This window comes from Leuciscus leuciscus, assembly GCF_965113295.1.
Source record: "Leuciscus leuciscus genome assembly, chromosome: 17".
NCBI classification, from domain to species: domain Eukaryota; kingdom Metazoa; phylum Chordata; class Actinopteri; order Cypriniformes; family Leuciscidae; genus Leuciscus; species Leuciscus leuciscus.
In genome coordinates, this window is record NC_138741.1 from 10,925,374 (window position 1) to 10,944,887 (window position 19,514).

The following is a 19,514-nucleotide window of genomic DNA, read 5'->3' on the forward strand; positions in this document are numbered from 1 at the left end:
TGAACCATACTAACCATATTTGACCATATTAACCTAATGATTGTTATTTTTGTTGGATTTGTGTCCTTAAGGATAGGACAAGAAGTATATTCCTATAAAATAAAATAATAATATGTTGCTGCATCTTAATTTCCCGTGGTTGTATAAAGAGATAGGCTATTTACTAAATCCAGGTGACTCTAGGAAAATGAAACATAGCTACGCCTATGTTTGACTCAGCTCAGCTGATAGGCTGTTTATCTTTCGTTTTTCGCCTATATGTTTTGACTCAGCTGATAGGCTGTTTATCTTTCGTTTTTCAGTCCCCCCGAGCAAGAACAGAAACCGATCTGAACAGGAACTTGAGAATGTCCTATAAAAGGGGGGTGTGAGCTCTCTGAGTATCAGTCTACACACCTTCACCATAGTGACATCAAACCAAGTTGGTTTTGCAAGAATGTTGATGCAGTTGTGTTTCAAGAACGTCCACAGCTTATTTTCAGCCCTGTTGAGATGGATTTTGATGATGGTATCAGGCACACTGGTGCAACCTCTTGGGATGATCAGTCGTCCGAAGATTCGCACCAAAGAGCAGAAAGAGGGATCCAGCGCACAGCTGACCACTCCAAGCAGTGTAAACTACCATTTTACCCGGCAGTGCAATTACAAATGTGGATTTTGTTTCCACACTGCGAAGACTTCGTTCGTCTTGCCTATTGAAGAGGCAAAGCGAGGGTTACGACTTCTGAAAGAAGCAGGTAATCTAACATGTCACCATGCAATTCAAATTAAGATTGTTTTATGGAATATTGCAGAATTTATTATAAATTATTTATCCGGGCAAATCATCATTTTAAAATAGGCTAAATAAATAAAAATAATAATAATAAAAGTCATGTGTCCTCGTAATATTTAATCAAAATAACTTCCCCATGTTTTTTCTAATGACATGATTAATAGTACGAGGGCAGGGCAACCTGTCATCACGTGAGATCATGACATGCGCCATTAATAATTTAATGTAGCCTATAGCTATTCATATAAATTGATATCATTTTTTATATTAATGTGTTTTCATTATAATTGTCATAATTAATAATTCAATATAAATGTTTTTTTTTTTTTTTTTTAACTTAATGATGACTAGACTCTTTTTTTTTTTTATTCTAAAACTGGGTTTGTATGTTTTAGGAATGGAAAAAGTCAACTTTTCGGGTGGAGAGCCCTTTATTCACGAGAGAGGTTCTTTTCTGGGAGAATTGGTGCGATACTGCAAACAGGAGCTGCAGCTTCCGAGCGTCAGCATCGTTAGTAATGGCAGTCTGATCAAAGAATCCTGGTTTCAGAAATACGGTGAGAATCATTCCTGGCCACCAGAGGTCAGCAAAGATCATTTTAAAGCACTTTAGGGTGAACGTTACACATTTTCCACAGTAATAACAATCTCAATGTTGATTTAGTCCTACATACAGCTCTACACAATTTAAATACATACTTATAGGTTAATTATTAAGCTCCACTTAATAATTGGATATTAAGAATATTAATATTAAGTAGCCTATAAATATACATATTTTTTGTACACTAGGAACAAAATCCACCACAGCACTTTCATGAACACCTGTTTGTTACAATGTACTGCATTTTGCATTTCTTTTGTCTGTTCCAATTCGTTCATTGTGTGTAATGAGATTTGATCAAACAATTGATCTTTATTTTTAATTCATGCACATAAGAATCCCTGACACTGTCTGTATAAAAAGAATGGGGAGAAAAGTGAAAGCATAGTTGTGAAATATGCCCAACCTAAAATTGTAACATACATCGCATACAAAAGTTTGGTGTGAGTAAAGGGTTTTTATTCAGTAAGGATGCATTGAATTGATCAAATGTGACAGTAAAGACATTTATAATGTGACAAAATATTTCTATTTCAAATAAATGTTGTTATTTTGAACAAATTAAGCATGCTAAAACTGTTTTCAACATTGATTATAATAAGAAATGTTTATTTAGCATGAAATCAGCATATCAGAATGATTTCTAAAGGATCACTGACACTAAAGACATAATCTGAATCACAGAATCACATAAACAAAATTTATTTTAAATATTTTAAAGGAGAAAACAGTTATTTTAAACTGAAATAATATTTCACTTTCATTTGAACAGTATATTTGCTAAACAATTGGGTAACACTTTATTTTACAGTGTCATTGTTACATATATTACATGTAATTACTGTAGTAATAACTATAAATTATGCATAATTACATGCAATTAACCCTAAACCTATAGTAAGTACATGTAGTTAATTATTACTCAATACTTAAATGTAACTGTAATACTGACACCTTCAAATAAAGTGTAACCAAATTTTTTTTATTATAAAATACTTAATTATGGAATGCTAAAAGTGATTAAATAGGTGGTTATTTTAAAACATGTATTTAAATGTTACTTAAAATGATCAAATGTATTTGCATATGGTGACAAAATTAGCCAGAAAAATACTTCCCCTACACATATAGGCCCAGTTTCACAGACAGGGCTTAGATTAAGCCAGGATTAGGCCTTAGCTTTTATAAACATGCCTTAGAATAAAAAAAAACATTACTGCTGTGCATCTTGAGTTAAAATACAGCACTGTCAGCTCCTAAATTGGTCAATTTAATTTGCATCTATTCTACAGGTGACTATTTAGACATTCTTGCCGTATCTTGCGACAGTTTTAACGAAGACACCAATAAAGTCATTGGTCGAGGTCAGGGCAAGAAGAGCCATTTGGACAATCTACATAAAGTTTGTACCTGGTGCCAGGACTACAAGGTGGCTTTCAAAATCAACTCGGTTATCAACACCTACAACGTGGATGAAGATATGACAGAGCAGATCACTGCTCTGAACCCAGTGCGCTGGAAGGTACAGTTAATTCTTTTACTACAGACTTCCATGTTCCATTCCTTTATCATTATAACCAGGCTGCTGAATATGTGTATTGCAATGTTCACTCAGGTCTTCCAGTGTCTGCTAATTGATGGTGAAAACGCAGGGGAGAACAGCCTCCGCGAGGCAGAGAAATTTATCATTAGTGAACAGCAATTCCAAGACTTCCTGGACCGCCATCAGAGCGTCGAGTGTCTGGTTCCAGAGTCTAATCAAAAGGTAATTTTGAAACACAGAGCGCATACTTTGGCTCAATTCAGATCACCGTTTCAAAATAGCTTACAATTTGCTAGATAAAGTGGCTTCAAATTATGGGTAATACAGCACTAAACTCTCAGTTTCAATTCATTACCGAAGCTTTTAAGAGGTAAATGAGTTTTGAATTTAAATAAAATAGCTCAGAGATGGAAGCCAGGGATTTGAATATAAAGCATACTGTTAACTTGATGCGAATTGTTTATTTTCTCATCTCCCTTTTACAGATGAGAGACTCTTACCTGATTCTTGATGAATATGTAAGTGGTGTCATATTTTCTCCTCAGCAGTTTTCTTCTCATTATTGCGCAATTTTGGATTTTTTAAATAAATATTTGATAATGTTGTCATTAGAGTCTAAAGGATTTTTTGTATATTAGATTACACTGTTATTATGATTCCTTTAAATTACATTATGTCATCATATCAGTAGCAAAGGGATTATGGATAGGAATCTAATAAGGCCTGCAGTAATTTGCCTCATTCCAGGCTTTCTCAAATGACTTCTCCCCCTTGGATAATCTCTGATCTCTATTAATAATCATGCTGTCTATGCTAAATCATCAGAGAGAGCAATCATCATAAATAGATTTTTAATTCTCCATATCTGATTCCGCAGATGCGCTTCTTGGATTGCCGAGAGGGAAGGAAAGATCCGTCAAAGTCCATTCTGGATGTTGGTGTGGAAGAGGCCATCAAGTTCAGTGGTTTTGATGAGAAGATGTTCCTCATAAGAGGGGGGAAATATGTGTGGAGCAAGGAAGATATGAAACTGGAGTGGTGACCTTTCTCAATATTGCTTTTTTTACTCTGTGTTTACATTGAAAGCTGATGCTAAACGATAAATAATTATACAGTATAGTTACAGCCCCATATACAGTATAAGCTGATTTGATACATTGGTGCCTATGTCTGTATATTCAATATTTGTATTTTTTTCTACTGCACTGAAATACTTATATTATAGATATTGATTATTTGTATTGATATATGCTAAAAAAAAATTCTTTGAATTATGCTTGAGAATTTGCATTCCCCAAGGTATGTTTTTAACTTACTTTGCTGTGTTTTTCTTTACATTGACTTTCTTAGATGTAATTGTTTTTATGTAATCCTGTCGGAAAATTATTGATAAATGATCTACCTATAGTTTTATTATGTGCACTCTGAAGGCATGAAGACACTTTGAGTTACAATTAAGACTTAATGCACCTTATGCTTTAATTGTCATACAGTAGAACTGGCAATTGACTTAAGCCACAGTTTGAGGCTCCTCAGATCACAATGTTGGAATCCTTTAAGATCCTTTTCTATAAGGCGAGTTTTCTAGTTCTTGCAAGAACTCAAAAGACTATAAGTGATACCCTCCTGTAACCCCACCCCATTATAATGGAAAAGCTTTAAAGCACTTCTATTAGAGAAGTTCACTGAGGCACCTTGATCAAAGAAATCTATAGGAATCTAAATGATACCTCGATTATTGTTTCATTTTACAGTGAAGTTGTAACTTAATATTGTATTTTATTGTGTTATTTTATTTTGTAAATAAACATTTTTGACAACTTGTTACATCTGATCTCATGTAATTGTTCCAACTGCTCAAAAAGTCAACTTTTAAGATGAATAGGCCTTCATACAAAGCCGCTTTTAAATTGACTGATTTTGCTAACTTGAATTTCTTGATCTCTTCAAGCTCTCGCTGCTCAGTTGTATTTGTAATCCCTGTTACAGAGCACATTGTCATGTCCCCATCATCATAAATGTCCTATATGTTGTCCAAATTAATCCATATGTAATATTTCACCCGTTAGTCTTTCATAATACCCAATTAACAAAATATAACAAACAAAAAAAGAAAACATGCAGGTCTTTGATAAATATTGGCAATGGATCTGACACATTTTGTTGCAGTATAGCCATACTCTCACTTTAAAATATGTCATACTTTCAGATAAAGATAAATCGGTATAAAAGCATAACAATTTCGAAAGATGGTTAATAAAATCAGATTAAACTTCAGGTTGACACCTCATGTTACATGTAAGATAATGTTACCTCAACTTCGCCAGCAAAAAATAAATAAATAATAGTCTTCCCAAAACTGTAGCAGGTCCTAAGTCTTTTTCTAAAGCCCCATTATAGTTTGTATATTGCACGGTCCAATAGAGGGCGCTAGTGCTGCGCCTTCGCTTCAGAGACACATTACACATATATAGACGTACAGACGCGCTGTCTGTACAGAACAGTGCTGGGACTAATGGCGTCTTCACAACGCGTCCGACGGATCAGCTGATTCTTATATCTGCCTGCAAAACTACATGAAGACATAAGGTAAAACGCTCGTGCAATTACAGATAGCTATGATGAACGTGTCTGTCTTAAACTAGAATGTTTGCTTAGCCACAGTATTCGCTGTATACGACACTATTGACTTTCATTAATGCAATAGGATTTGTGCAGCGTTCTTTCGTTTAAAGCCAAATGTCTATGGCAGCAGTCAATATATCAAAATTCCGGTTTAATTTTTTTCATTTTTGGAAATGCTTAAACGATCTAGCCTACATTTGGCTAAACGGCGAAACTCCACTTTCTTCTTGGATGTGCAGCTCTCATATAGGCTAGATTTGTTTACCCGACTGATGTCTAAGATGGCTGTTTACTTTTATTGTATGTTCATAGGTTACATACTGTCACATTAAGATGGGCTGGCTTTTAAAACCTGGTGTGCTGCCTACCTAGACAGCATTTCTGGGCATCGTGATGTCCAAAAATGCTGCTGTAATGCCTAAAAAAGCTGCCTAGGTAGGCAGGGCAGCACACTCTGTTTTGGGATCGTGGGACCCTTGGCCAGTCCAGTCAGATGATACTAATATTCATGTGAAATGAGAAATGACCCATTAGGGTGTTTGAGGAGTTGATGTGCTCCAGTTTAGGTGCTGGTGCTCTGGAGGGGTCTAGAGGATCAGGATTGTGTAGATTGTTAAGTTTTGACATAAACCCTTGAATACTCCCTGGAAAGACAGCAAGTAGCTTTGAGTTCTAGGGATTTTCCATGCTTTTTGGGGATTGTGCACTGCAGTATAAAGGAATAAGGTCCTCCCTGGGTCGTGAAAACTGAATGTGTGATCCAAAGTACCAAGATCTTCTCAATGCATCTGTTGACATCTCAAGTAAATGTTCTGTGGAAGGTACATTGGGTTGAACGTTGTTTGTAATATTGCAAGAAGGCAGGAGACAAGCATGAGGTTATTTTTTTTTTTTTAAACAAACCAATGATTAATCATATAAATGTTTGGCAACAAAAGTAGAATATCAATATCTCAGCCCCACCAAATTAAATGTATAATTTGTTGTTTGTATAATTTAAATTTTTTTTGGCTACAAATTTGTAATGAACCAAGATCCACAATGCAAATCAATTCTAAAAATGTGCGTACTTTTTGCATGCGCTCAATTGAGGCAAAATGTATTTATTTTTTATTCGATAAGAAGACATGCGCATAAACTATGACACATTCACCGAATAAATCCCTTGATGTGCAACAAAAAAACTCACGTGACTTCTCCTCAACAGTGGATGTGATTGGATAACTAGACTAACCCAGTTTAATTGCATAGCATCTCAAATGTTGGTTTGATCATTCTGAAATGCCTGAGCCAAGGTCTGTCATCAAAATGATTTAGTTTAATGACCTCCCAGAAGTGTCTCACGATTGCATTTACTAAATACCAGGCATCTGAATGCATGACAGAGTTTATTGGTTTTGGTCTACGTGCTCTGAGCTGCAAGTCATTTATGATGTGGGAAAAAATATCCCCTATGGCTTCCTCGATTGAAGCAACTTCCATTTTGATTGTAGATATTTTTCTGCTTTATTCGCAAATGTTTTATGCAATATTCCATTTCAATGGAAACATGTAGTCCAAATCCCAAACCCTCTGTGTTGGCCTACAAGTAGATACCATAACTAATTGAAATTCCAAATAAATAAATTTCAAATATCAGTATCCATTAAGGAACATGATAATTTAAGTGTCTTTTACTTAGAGAATTCAGTTGATAGGATCATACACCATACTTTTTTTTTGTGGTCAAGCTAGATTGCATTTTTAGGAAAGAGGGTTTATCAAAATACTTCCAGCCAGTGTTCAGGAAAAAACTCTTTACTCCCATTGGTCCTCTCAAGTAACTAATGGCTGCAAAGGTTTGACAACACCACATGTTGCTAAACCAGTTTTACATTTGGTAGTGCAGTCCCTCTGGTATTTACTCAACACCCAGTATTCATTACTTTACTGGCTTAAAGTCATCATTTAGATGGGTTACTATGAGGGAGACATGTATTTATCTTTGACAAGTAGAGTTTTGAGAAATGTTACCTGTGTTATTTGGCATGGAAATGTTTTTTTTCTTTCAAATATTATCTTAAATAAGATAACGGCGGTCTGTTTACATTATGGGAGAGTCTTTATCTGATTAGTGTTATCTAGGGTTGGAAATGACTTTTAAGCTTGACAGTACATTTAAAGCATTAGCATCAAACTCTTTGTCCTCCATCTAACATCAAGCCCACTTCTGCATTTTAGCCTTGACTGAAGAACAATTATATGCACTTATCCACTATATGTGCACTATAAACAGTAACATTATTGATCTGTGCACTGTATTAGATATACGGATATGCAGTTTCACCCGAAAAAAGTAGAACAGAGATTAGATAAGTGTGTTGCTCATAACAGTCAGAAAGTCGCTCCCAAAATGAGGCTACTTATCTTTCCACGCCATAAATAGCCTAGACATTCTGTAGTTTAACTTTCAGTATTCGTCCTTTAGTCATAACGGTGGCTTGAATGGTAAAAAAAAAAACCCCAAAAAACCCAGACTCTTTTCTCCGATAGGCTTTATTTCTTCTGTTCATAACAGCTCACAGATGCTTCAGTTCAGCCAAGGTTGTGGTGACCCAGCAGCAACAGTGGCAAGTACAACAGTCATCTCAAGAATATGATAATAAACATGCAAAGTTACAAACGTTAGGCCAGATTTGCAAAAAAAAAAAAAAGGGCAAATTAGCATGAGGCCGCAATCCCATAAAAGCGCAGTTGGGAGTGGAAAATTCTGCGGGTTATCAATAGGCTGGGAAAACCCAGACAAACTTCTGGCAAATTTAGATTTGCTCTGCAAGTAGTCTGGCAAAGAGCCCATTCAAGCCGATTTCTAATCCGTCCAAATCGAGGCACCAATCAGAAACGTTGAGGCGGGCTTTACACGATAACGATCGCTCTGATTGGTTTTAGTTCTATCCAATTGCGCCCAGAGGCATTTGAGCGACGTCCGTTGGTGAAGCGCACCAACTTTTAAATGCATTATTATATTCAAATTGCAAACACATGAGGACAGTCTCCATGAAAGACCCACCGGCAGATGAACGTGCTACTACATTTCTCTCCGAAACGGTAGGAAATTCAATTAGATTTAATAGAGGATTTTAACTGTGACAAGATGATTGACAGGACAGTTTAAGTGACAGGATGCACGCGACAGATCCGTCCGATAAAGATGACGAAGTAGTAGCCTATGTCCCAAAGCTTGCCTACTTTTCTGCTACACATTCAAAAGTAAATACCTTTTCTTCACAAAAAGAGTACATACTTTTATGGCGTAGTGTAACTTAGGCGAATTGGGACGCAGCATATGGCTTTACACGATGACGATCACTCTGATTGGTTTTAGGTCTATCCAATTGCTCCCAGAGGCATTTGAGCGACGTCCGTTGGTGATGCCCCTTTGGAAATGAGTTATTAATGAAGCTTTGCCAGACCATAACTCAGTTACTACTGAGAATGGTCTGGTTTTAACCAGGATAGGTTATCGACTGACAATGCTTGAATTGAACACAGGAGCAACCAGATCTTTTCCATAATGAAAAATGCTATCTACAAATAGCAGCGCAAATTAGATTTGCCTCAGACTTCGGGCATTTATCACGATATCCACAAAACTGTTGACGAGTGAAAGCGGGGCTAAAATAAGACATCACAAACTGTGTTTTTATATAAATGCTCAAGATGATAGGCATTTTAACACAATTGTGTGTGTGTGTGTGTGTGTGTGTGTGTGTGTGTGTGTGTGTGTGTGTGTGTGTGTGTGTGTGTGTGTGTGTGTGTGTGTGTGTGTGTGTGTGTGTGTGTGTGTGTGTGTGTGTGTGTGTGTGTGTGTGTGTGTGTATTTGACCATTCAAGTGCAATTATCTGCAAAAGAGAACTGAATTCGGGATCGCATGCTGTCTGAGTGTGAACACCACATTCATTTTTCGGCTTATTGCGCTTAATAGCTCTTTTTAACATTATGCACATCCCGTTCTTTATTTTCTCATGTTTCTTTATGTCTGCATGTTCTTTCTAAACTTTCAATATCTTTAAAGGCTCCGATATACTCACGGCAAAGTTCTTTTTCGTTCTTCGTTTAGGGGTAAAACAAAGTTTGAAATACGTGAGCAGCGATATACTGTTATCGAACATCCAACTCCGCCCACTCTGCTGAGAGCGACGTTTAGATGAATATGTAAATATGTGCTGCGCGCTTTTCTCTCAGTAACAAAATAAACACAATAAAATTGAGAAAACAGCAATTATTTTAATAAAGCATTAGAAAAAGCATCTGATCATAGCGATGTGGATATGTTTGCACAAGCTCTACGGCACTCCAGTAAAGTCACGTTTATTTATATATCACTTTATACAATAGATAGCTTAAATTCAAGCAGCTTTAGCGTAATAAACATGAAAACAGTACAACTTAATTTTCGACTATAAAGCAGCTCTGTCAGTTTGCTCACATCAGTTTGTTCTTCGATTTCGCTTTAAGTATATCAGGGTTTCAGGCCCTTAAAGTAATACTGTGCTACATGGATATATTTACACACTGAATCCGTGATAAACAATACTTTATGATACAATACTTTATATTGTGGTCATGATATATCATCATACCGCCTATATAGCGTACTCTGATTTATGCTGTTGGTATCATTTGTCCCTAATACATTAAGATGTAACACTTTAATAACAAAGAATGCTGAATAGCTTGACCTGGCCATATTGAATTTTTAATAACTCTTCCTGGTCGTCCCATTTAATGCACCTGACTTGGGAAAATTTTACGGGAAATCCATGAAGACATTGACTAGCTTTCTAATCTATGTGTTCTAATCTATAGATGTGCTTCACAGACAAGCATACTGTATTTTAATCATAATAATATGGCCTTGTTTGACCATTTCAGCCCCCACCACACACATACATTAGATGCACTAAATGCATTACAGAGCACTTAAAGCTGTTTATGGTCAGCAGTTGGACATATGTGCAACCATTTTGCAATTTAATTATGAGATGCAGTATGACAACAGACATTTAACTCAGGATTTTGTTATTGCCACCAACTAATGAATAATTAACTTTTCAGTCATATAGGCCTATTGTTTACTTCAAGATTCCATAAAATGTTACCACTGAATTCCCCCTAAATCAAATCTGCGATGCCAAATCTTATCACTCAAGACATTGTTTTTGCCATAAGCAAGCAGTAAGGATTCTTTTGAAATTCTTGAGATTTATCTAATGCAGTCTCCTCCTAATAACATACCGTGTTTTCTCTATTAGTCAGTCATTCCTATCAGTGATCTCAGTAGGTACATTGTTGCTGCCCAACAGCTGTGGATGAGAAAGCGGTTATGGCAAAGCTCTGTAATGCAGGCAGGAGACTGGCTGGCTCACGGCAGAAGGTGACCTCAGCTGGGTTCAGATCTGATTGAGTCAGATATTTCGCAGGATAAGTCCCAGTAGACTAGCCTAGTGTATAAAAGTTGCATATGTGCAAAATAAATTTCAAAAGTGAGTGTGCCAAGAACACATTGGGATTCATGGCATAAAATAAATGAGTCACACCAAAAGACTCATAGATATATAGATAGATATATAGATATATATATAGATAAATAACATGGGTGCTTAAACACTAAAGGCATACAGATGTTTGACTTTTTTTTTCTTTTTTTTTTTTGCTTGAGTTTTAATTACTCCAGTGAGAATTTTTTTAATTTAAACAGAAACCAGATCATTTAGATGTTTTGGTGAAAAAGCTTACTGCAAGCCTGTCTGATGTGATTTAAGCCTACCTGGTTGACGGGTATATACATATATTTTTTTATACAGTTCTCACAGCTGGTACCTCAAAACTTGGCGCTCACACCTGCCCACAGCATCGAGCTTTGCCACATGTGGCTGGTGATACAATGAGACATTTGCATGTTAATAGCTTGATGGCAACGTGTGAACTCATCAGACAGTGAAGGCTGTAAAAACGAGAAAAGCTTTGCCTCAAAGCGTTCAGTGGTTTGTACAGGACTGTACAACATCGCCAAATTCTGGTACCACCATGATGGTTAATGCAGCAATTCAGCAACAGTTTAATGTGAAGAAAATGGTATTATCATACATGATGCAGTGTTTTTTAACCACTCAATTTTACCAGTCATTTCTGCATTTTAATTTATGGAACCTCTGTGATTAAAAATATGAGATAAAATGAGTTAATTAAAAATGTGATTACATTTTTTTGTCATAATTGCGACTTTATTTCCCCAGTGTGACTTTATTTATTTGAATTGCAACTTTATAGGTCACAATTTCAACTTTATATTGTTAGGGGGGTTACAGTTTAGGACCCAAGGACCATATGTTTGAAAGAAGACCCGGAGTCAGAATTATAATAAATTGAAGAAAAGTTTTACTGAAGATAGTTTGCAGTTTCATCAGCAGAAGTCAGCTTCAAGACTCACACGGGAGTTCGTAACTCGATTATATTCACTCATTACATATACATTGAAGCAGCAGTTGATTCCAAAATCCACCGCTTCAATATCTTATAATTAAGACTATGGGCCCTATCTTGCACCCAGCGCAATTGACTTTGTACACCGACGCATGTATCATTCCTATTTTGCACCCGCGCAAAGCTTACTTTTCCCTCCACAGAAGCACGTCGGTTAACTAAGAAATACACTTGCGCTCCCGGGGGCGGTTCAGAGCAAAGAGGAGGCGTGTTCCGGCGCAAACGTTCCTTCATGCTATTTTGCAGGTTTAGAAAACAATTGCGCCACTAACCAGGAAAAAATTGTTTAAAGTCAGTGGCGCGTTGCGCATGTTATTCATATGCTATTTTAAGGGCGCATGCTTGGCCATAATCAATGTAGCGTGTGCACAACGCGCATACACTTTGATTCTCCCATCTACACAGAAGCAGCAGTTTTCATTTTTGCAAATCATACATTATTACGATAGATAGATAGATAGATAGATAGATAGATAGATAGATAGATAGATAGATAGATAGACAATTTATTATAAAAGCATACATCTTTACCCAAATTATCATATGCCTGTTTAACCGAAGTTAATTTGGGTGGGTTTCTCCATCCCCAATGTCCCTGACGAGAACGTCGGTATCCTCGGCTGTGAACCGCTCCTGGCGCGCGCCTGGCAAATCCGCCGTTATAATAGGAATCCGCTTTAGAACAAGCGCGCCTGCTCTTAAAGGGAATGTGAGATGTCGCTCTGATTGGTTTATTTCACGTTACGCCCAAACCACACCTATGAATAATGAAGCTACTTCAGACCAACCCATTTTAGATTTGCGCCGGGTGCAAGAGGCATTTATCCCGCCGGGAAAATAGCAACAGCGCCGAGACCCGCCCACAAAGTTACTTGCGCTTTGCGCTTGACACTTGCGTTTCAGATCGTTAAAATAGGGCCCCTGATCTATATGTATATCTTTTTATCTCACATTGTCACCGTATTTCCTATACATCTGTTTTTATAAACTTTATCTCACAACTCAGAAACTTTAAAACAGGAAAAAAATGTCAAACTCTGGGTTGCTGCTGTTGCTTGTTGCCACCACTATTTTACGAGTTCAAGAGGATCTTTGATTGGCTCAGCAAACTAGTAAAACCTGACTCATCCTTTGAGTTGCATTTTTTTAACACAGGACTTCAGTTCTGTAAGGTTTTCTAAGACACAGAACATTTTGTGCCAGCTAATTATGTACCATAATGTTCAAAATATATTTTTTCATGCACTCATTTGGTTTTACAAGACTATGAGATGTCTAGAATAGTGTGTCTGAAGTGTCAAGCCAGTATGTATGAAGTGTTTTCCAGTGAGGATGTGTTTGCTATGGGGAGACCAGTTTGAGCACGTCCTGTCCTCAGCATCTGTGATTCAGAGCTTATTCACGACTGTTGCCTATAGGTGCTACTGTACTTTTCATGACTGTGTTTTTTTATGTAACGATGGATAAAAAAAGTATCTGAATTTTGAAAAGACCTTTTATTACTGACGTGCAGCCATATTCATCCATGGCTTTTGTTTTTGGTGGCTAAATATTTAACTTTTTCTCACATCTGTTGTCACTCAAGAACCTTGAGTGGCAACAGATGGCATTCACAGATAACCTCAGGGCTCTCGGTCTCTGATCGTGTCAATAGAAATAAGTTCTCAGCAGCATGCTTGTCATATCCTCTTAATTTTTCAGGCACAAATGCTGCGCCACAAGACGAAGAGAAGAAAGATGTCTCTTCATATTTAAATGTAGTACTATTCTGACATGGCTGATGGTTTTTTCTCTCTCTCATTCAAATCCTTGTCTTCACACCCCAGAGAGTCACACTGGGAAATGTTTTCCACCGTCTGTAGACCCTAGGCAGAGTGACCTCAGATCATTAGAGAAATCTTCTCCTTATTCTGGAGGATTGACCTTTACAGTACATTCTCCTGTAACCTTTGAACAGAGTAACTTTGTTATCCAAGATCTTCTTCCTTCAAGTTATTTGAAAACTCATTCTGCTGTTGCATCACTTCCTCGTGAATCTGCTGTCTTCCTAACAAGTCAGTGCGTGAAATTTTGAAACCGCATTTCTTTCAACATCTTGGTTCTCCAGCTTATATTGCTGAAGAAACCAGGTCATACCAAGTTAAGGTGGTATTTACTCGTCAAACTAATTCAAACTATGTTTTGGAACTCAACTCAGTTCATCCAGCTCAATTGGGTTTTAGTTTACTAGCTCAACTAGGTCCCCACCAGCTTAGTCAAGGTCTACCAGCTCTGGCCCGGTTAACCAAGATCTATCAGACTGAGATGAGCAAAAGTAAAAAAATATATATATATATATTGTCTAGTCGGTGGTTTGCCTAATAGTCAAATAATCTGTCATTGGGATGCCAATAATTAAATGGGTTTTGGGTTCACTTAATGTGTTTGGTACTGGAGATCGGACCATACTAATTGGCTAGACAGTTGTTGAATGACTATTGACCATCTTGACTCATTCCTATAGGTCAACATCAGCCCCATTGGGTTGATCAACCACGTAAACCACCTTGGCCCAGCTAATGACCAGCTTCAACTAGCTAGAAACCATGTAAAGCTTACCTGGTTTTTGCTGGATTTGGTTAAGGCAAAGCAAATTGTACTTGTTCCAAAAAAGGATACCATCTCTACAAACATAGCTGTAATACAGCCTTGATAATCGGGTGCAAAAGTGCAAAAACTGCACATGCAAAACGTTTTCGGGTTCAACCCTTCATCAGTGCCATGTATCACACATGACACACTTTTGCAATTTATTTGTGGCCTCTGGACAATAAATTCATTTGAGCTTTTTAGGCCAACTATTTCTCCTGTTTCTCCTTGTATTTTTTTATTTTTTTAGCTCTTTTTTTTAATCTTCATTCAAATTTTTTAGACAAGTGTCCGGCGCTATGACTTTCCCTTCTCTCCAAATTGTTATTGTAGCCTTGCCTCAGTCACTGAACTTCAAAAATAAACCTTGATTTAAAAAAAAGTGCGGTGTATCAGATCAGTAAAGCAGCCTGTTGTACATTTCAGTTTTGATCTTACTGCTGTGAACTGAAGATAATTGTCCCTGTCTGCTCTTTGGGAGTGTTTCACCTCTGGGATTCCTGACGTTTATAAAGACTGAGCCAAAAATAAAAGAGTGCTCAATCGCTTTTGGGTGATAAATGTGGGTCATTTTGGCAAGGGCAAGCAAACACTGAGAGAACAGTTACACGTGTGTGCATTTGTCCACAAAGGGTCATGGCCACTTGAAGTTTTTAGCTTTATGCACTAGTTTCTTGTCTTCCATGAAGGTCCAGACTGTCTGTTTTACATGTGTTAGTCTGACAGCTACAGTTGCATTCTCGGAAGAACTGTGAAATAAATATCTTTAATGAGATGGAGAAATTGTAAATATATTAAATATTTCTTGTAGATTTCTGGCCTTTCAAGATGGCTGCCAAGTGAACTGAGTTGCCTGAAAGGGGTTCTGACATGACCATTAAAACATCCTGTAAATACAAAAAGAGCATTTCACTGATATTACTGCCTGTAGAGAAAGACATTAACAAATACCTTTACATCATTGCAACATTTGTTGCGTCAAAAGCAAATAGAACCCATTATAATCATGAAAGCACGTTACACACACACGAAGACACACTGTATAAAGACATTGGTTGATATAAACATCTGTTTCAATAGTAGATGTTGTAAACAGACTCTATGTGGTCATACAGATAGCTGATACTGTTCATTTAAGAAAAGAAAAAAAAGCATAATCATAACCCCTTTAGAGTTTAAAAGAGATTAAAGAGACTAGTCAAAATTATCTTATGGTCTCATTTATTAAACCAATTGATATTTGTCATATGCCACTCTGACATTCACTTGGTATCATGGCAGTTTAATGAGGTTATAGTTTTTGACAGGAAGCCAGGAATGACCTTTAGAGAAAGACAGGCTCAGGGCTGACATACCTCCTCAGCGAGTTCACACACACAGCCTGCAGTCAGAGACCAGCCCAGCTTCACCAAAACACACTGGGGCTCCTTCATTTTGGGAAATTCCCATATTTTCTCATCAAAACACCTCTTCAGAACTTTACTATATAATGTTGTTATGCAATTTAAACGGATTCATTTGGGTTTTTAGTGTTTTATTTCTTATTTATACAAAATAATATAGAATACTAATATCGTCTCATTTATCAGTTATACTTATAACATGAAAATAGTTCATTTTAAGTCAATTTCTATTTTATTTGTTTCTTTTTATGGAAATTTCAATTTAATTTCTTTATGCACGTTGTTTCAAAGCAGCTTTACAGAGAGATATTGCAAAAAATAATGATTGACTTTTCAATATTGACCAGAATTTTAATATTAGTACATCTGTTGTCAAAAAGCTATTATTGAAACGTGTAGTCCAGCATGTTGATTGGGTGAGCCATTCAAGGCGATTTGATATTCACACATGATTTTAATTCCATTTAAATGTGATGTGTTGCTTTCCAACAGCCTACAGATATGCTTTTTTTATTGTTATGTTGGAATTATCATAATATCAAGTTAATGGATTTGACTGTCATGATGACATGTAAAATAAACAGTTAAATGTAGTTAAGCATCTCTCATCTTTTTATTATAGCCCGTTACCTGGTGAGGTTTTTTGCTCTTCATTATTCTGCCAGAGCATATAGCATTAAATTAATGAAATAATGTAGTGGTTAAATATTTTGTCGTTGCCATAGAAACTAATTATTCTGAGTCCAATGACGCGAACCGCTCAGAGTTGTCATCTCGTAATTACAGTAATTCAGACTTGATGTGAACACAGCATTAGGCTATAATGAAGAGCAATACTTAGTGGAGAAATTGTTTTTGTGTCTGTTATCATTAATAAATTAGATTATTTATTGAACATGTGGGTGCCTTTTATTTTATTACCACCATTTTATACTTGTGCTTAACACACCTTTTTGGAAAAACAACTTGTGTTGAATTTAGAAGTTCTGAGCAAATCACTTTATTATTCAGTTCATTAACTGTTAGTTAAGCTGTGTAGTACAGAGTGAGAAACAATGTTAGCAGTTTATTTTGACCTTAACAGATTGAAAACTGGCAGGTTATTACATATGGACAAGGAGTGACATTTCAAAATAAAGTGATGTAATAATTGAATAATTCAAACATTAACAATTAAAATAAATAAATCCATTTTAAATTGACTTATTAATAGGCAAACAAAACTGTTTATTAATGTTTTATAATATATTTAAGTAAAAAAAAAAAAATAGACATTTAAACCACAAAACCAGTCACATGGGTAAATTTTTTGAAATTGTGATTCATACAACATCTGAAAGCTGAATAAATAAGCGTTCCATTGATGTGGTTTGTTAGGATAGGACAACATTTGACTGAGATACTATTTGAAAATCTGGAATCTGAGGGTGCAAAAAATCGAAACATTGAGAAAATCGCTTTTAAAGTTGTCCATTTATGTTTGCGATTGTGCTGCATTCACTCACAAAAATAAAGTTTTTATATATTTATGGTAGGAAATGTACAAAATATCTTCATGGAACATTATCTTTACTTGATATCCTAATAATTTTTGGCATAAAAGAAAAATCGATAATTTTGACCCATACAATGTATTGTTGGCTATTGCCACAAATATACCCGTGCGACTTGTGACTGGTTTTGTGATCCAAGGTCACAATTCATGTTTTATGGATGACTAGATGTGACGCTTAAAAATAAAATTTAGGAATAAGTTATCGATTTAATACTTCATACACGGACAAATTATAATTTGTCTATTATAATAGGGAAAAAAAAGTGTATTTTTCCACAAATGATGTTTTATTAACAAGGTTCGGGAGGAGCACGTTCAGATAATTAACACAAGTGGAAAGCACTCAGCAATCAATGGTAAGAGGTGCATATATACTCCACAGTCTCACCTCATTCCATTGACAGTTTTTGCAGCAATGTCTCAATCAAGCTCCTCTTCCAACGAAGACGCAAACATCTCCAGGGATGCACCTTCGCACTCCGCCGATCCGATGGTCATCCCTCCTACGCCGGTCGTCGCACTTGAGCCCCCGGCTTCTCCTCGCGGCCGCACACCGGCCCGATCAGCCCGGCGCTCTACAAGACGCCGAGACCAGTCTTCGCCGCCCCCGGCAAGACTCCCATTTTCTTCCCCAGCTTCCTCCTACCGCTCGGCCGTCCCGACGATCCCACCCATCGGGAAATGGACCGTAGCTGGACTAAGGCAAGCGCTGGGTAACTCAGACTTACAAGCTTCAAGGAAAATGAATAAAGCGGAGCTGTATGCTCTGTATGTCTCCCTTCAGTCAACTCCCAAGACGACTCCCAGGCAGAGCAAAGCCCGCCGGGCTCAAAATCCGCCTGCCCAGTCTCCACCGTCGTCTTCCCGCACAGGACGCGGCTCGCTTCGGCCTTTGAGTCGCCGCAGCAACAGGCCCTCAGCGAGCCTGGGCCAAGCTCCAGATTTCGCCATGGCAGGTCCACTACCACCTTTCGATGAGGCCCAGCCCTCCACCTCTGCTTCCGCTGCCGCAGCGCCGCATGCAGCCGGGCCCAGAGGCCTCCCCACAGCCGCTCAGTTTTATTCTCCCGCGGTTCATAACCCTTTTCCGTTTCAGTGGCCTCCAGCTCCAGTGGCAGACACTAGCGCGAAGCTATCGCCGCTAGCACCACAGGTCCACCAATGTCAACAGTCCTACCCATCAGGTTACAACCCCGCCCATTTCCAGTGGCCTGCAGCTGCAGTAACGCAAACGAGCGCAGGCCCGCCTCCGCTTGCAGCTCAAGCTCACAGTGCTTTCTATCATCCCTCACATCCTCCTACTAACTTTCCTTTTCAATCTTCAACAGGTCTTCCAATTGCAAGGGCACCGCTGTCATTCGCAGCCCCGGATTATACCTTTCCCAGCTCTACCATTCAAAATAAATCACCCTATTCTCTCTTCACAGCCACTCCGATGCCCGTGCCGTCCAACGCAGTTGCTATGGAACCCCCACCAGTTTCCCAATCCATCCGCGCTCAGATCCTCTCAGGTGCGGACGTAGACTTATCTTCTCTGTTGTCTCTCCTCCCCGCAGCTGAATCAGACCGTCAAGTGGACTGCGGTGATTTTTCAGTTACTTTAAAAAACACGAACACACACTCATCTCGCGTCCTTTCATTTCCCGAATTCACGATCGCTTTTTCACGTTTCACTGAAATCATCTGTTCAGCCTTCCCCCATAGGCGGCGCGAACTGAACGATTACCAAGCAATCATTGCCGAACTCGCGCTGTCCTATGGGGGCGGGCATTTCTACACGTACCATAAACTTTTTTCTGCCAAAAGTGCCGTGCGAGTCGCGCAATGGAATCAGTGCACATACTGGGGTGCACTT

General features: G+C 37.7%; 2 protein-coding genes across 3 annotated transcripts in view; both read left to right on the plus strand.

Moving 5' to 3' along the window:
- Positions 1 to 338: 338 nt before the first annotated feature.
- Positions 339 to 4,749, plus strand: rsad2 (radical S-adenosyl methionine domain containing 2). The gene is made up of 6 exons (XM_082143329.1): positions 339 to 737; positions 1,171 to 1,332; positions 2,672 to 2,901; positions 2,995 to 3,144; positions 3,408 to 3,440; positions 3,800 to 4,749. The coding sequence occupies exons 1-6, from the start codon at positions 437 to 439 to the stop codon at positions 3,962 to 3,964; spliced, it is 1,041 nt and encodes a 346-aa protein (XP_081999455.1). The 5' UTR covers positions 339 to 436; the 3' UTR covers positions 3,965 to 4,749.
- Positions 4,750 to 5,392: 643 nt separating this feature from the next.
- The window catches only part of rnf144aa (ring finger protein 144aa), a 47,694-nt gene continuing 33,572 nt past the window's right edge, over positions 5,393 to 19,514 (plus strand). The window contains exon 1 of one of the 2 annotated variants that reach the window (XM_082143334.1): positions 5,393 to 5,511. The gene's annotated coding sequence lies outside the window, so the exon portion shown is untranslated. The remainder of the gene's footprint in view (positions 5,512 to 19,514) is intronic. The other variant, XM_082143336.1, reaches the window with a different exon arrangement.

Excerpts from the sequence above, each read along its gene's own strand:
- rsad2 (XM_082143329.1), top strand. The coding sequence starts at position 437 with ATGTTGATGCAGTTGTGTTTCAAGAACGTCCACAGCTTATTTTCAGCC. Across the intron at positions 738-1,170 it reads ACGACTTCTGAAAGAAGCAG|GAATGGAAAAAGTCAACTTT; the intron begins GTAATCTAACAT and ends TGTATGTTTTAG. Across the intron at positions 3,441-3,799 it reads ACCTGATTCTTGATGAATAT|ATGCGCTTCTTGGATTGCCG; the intron begins GTAAGTGGTGTC and ends CTGATTCCGCAG.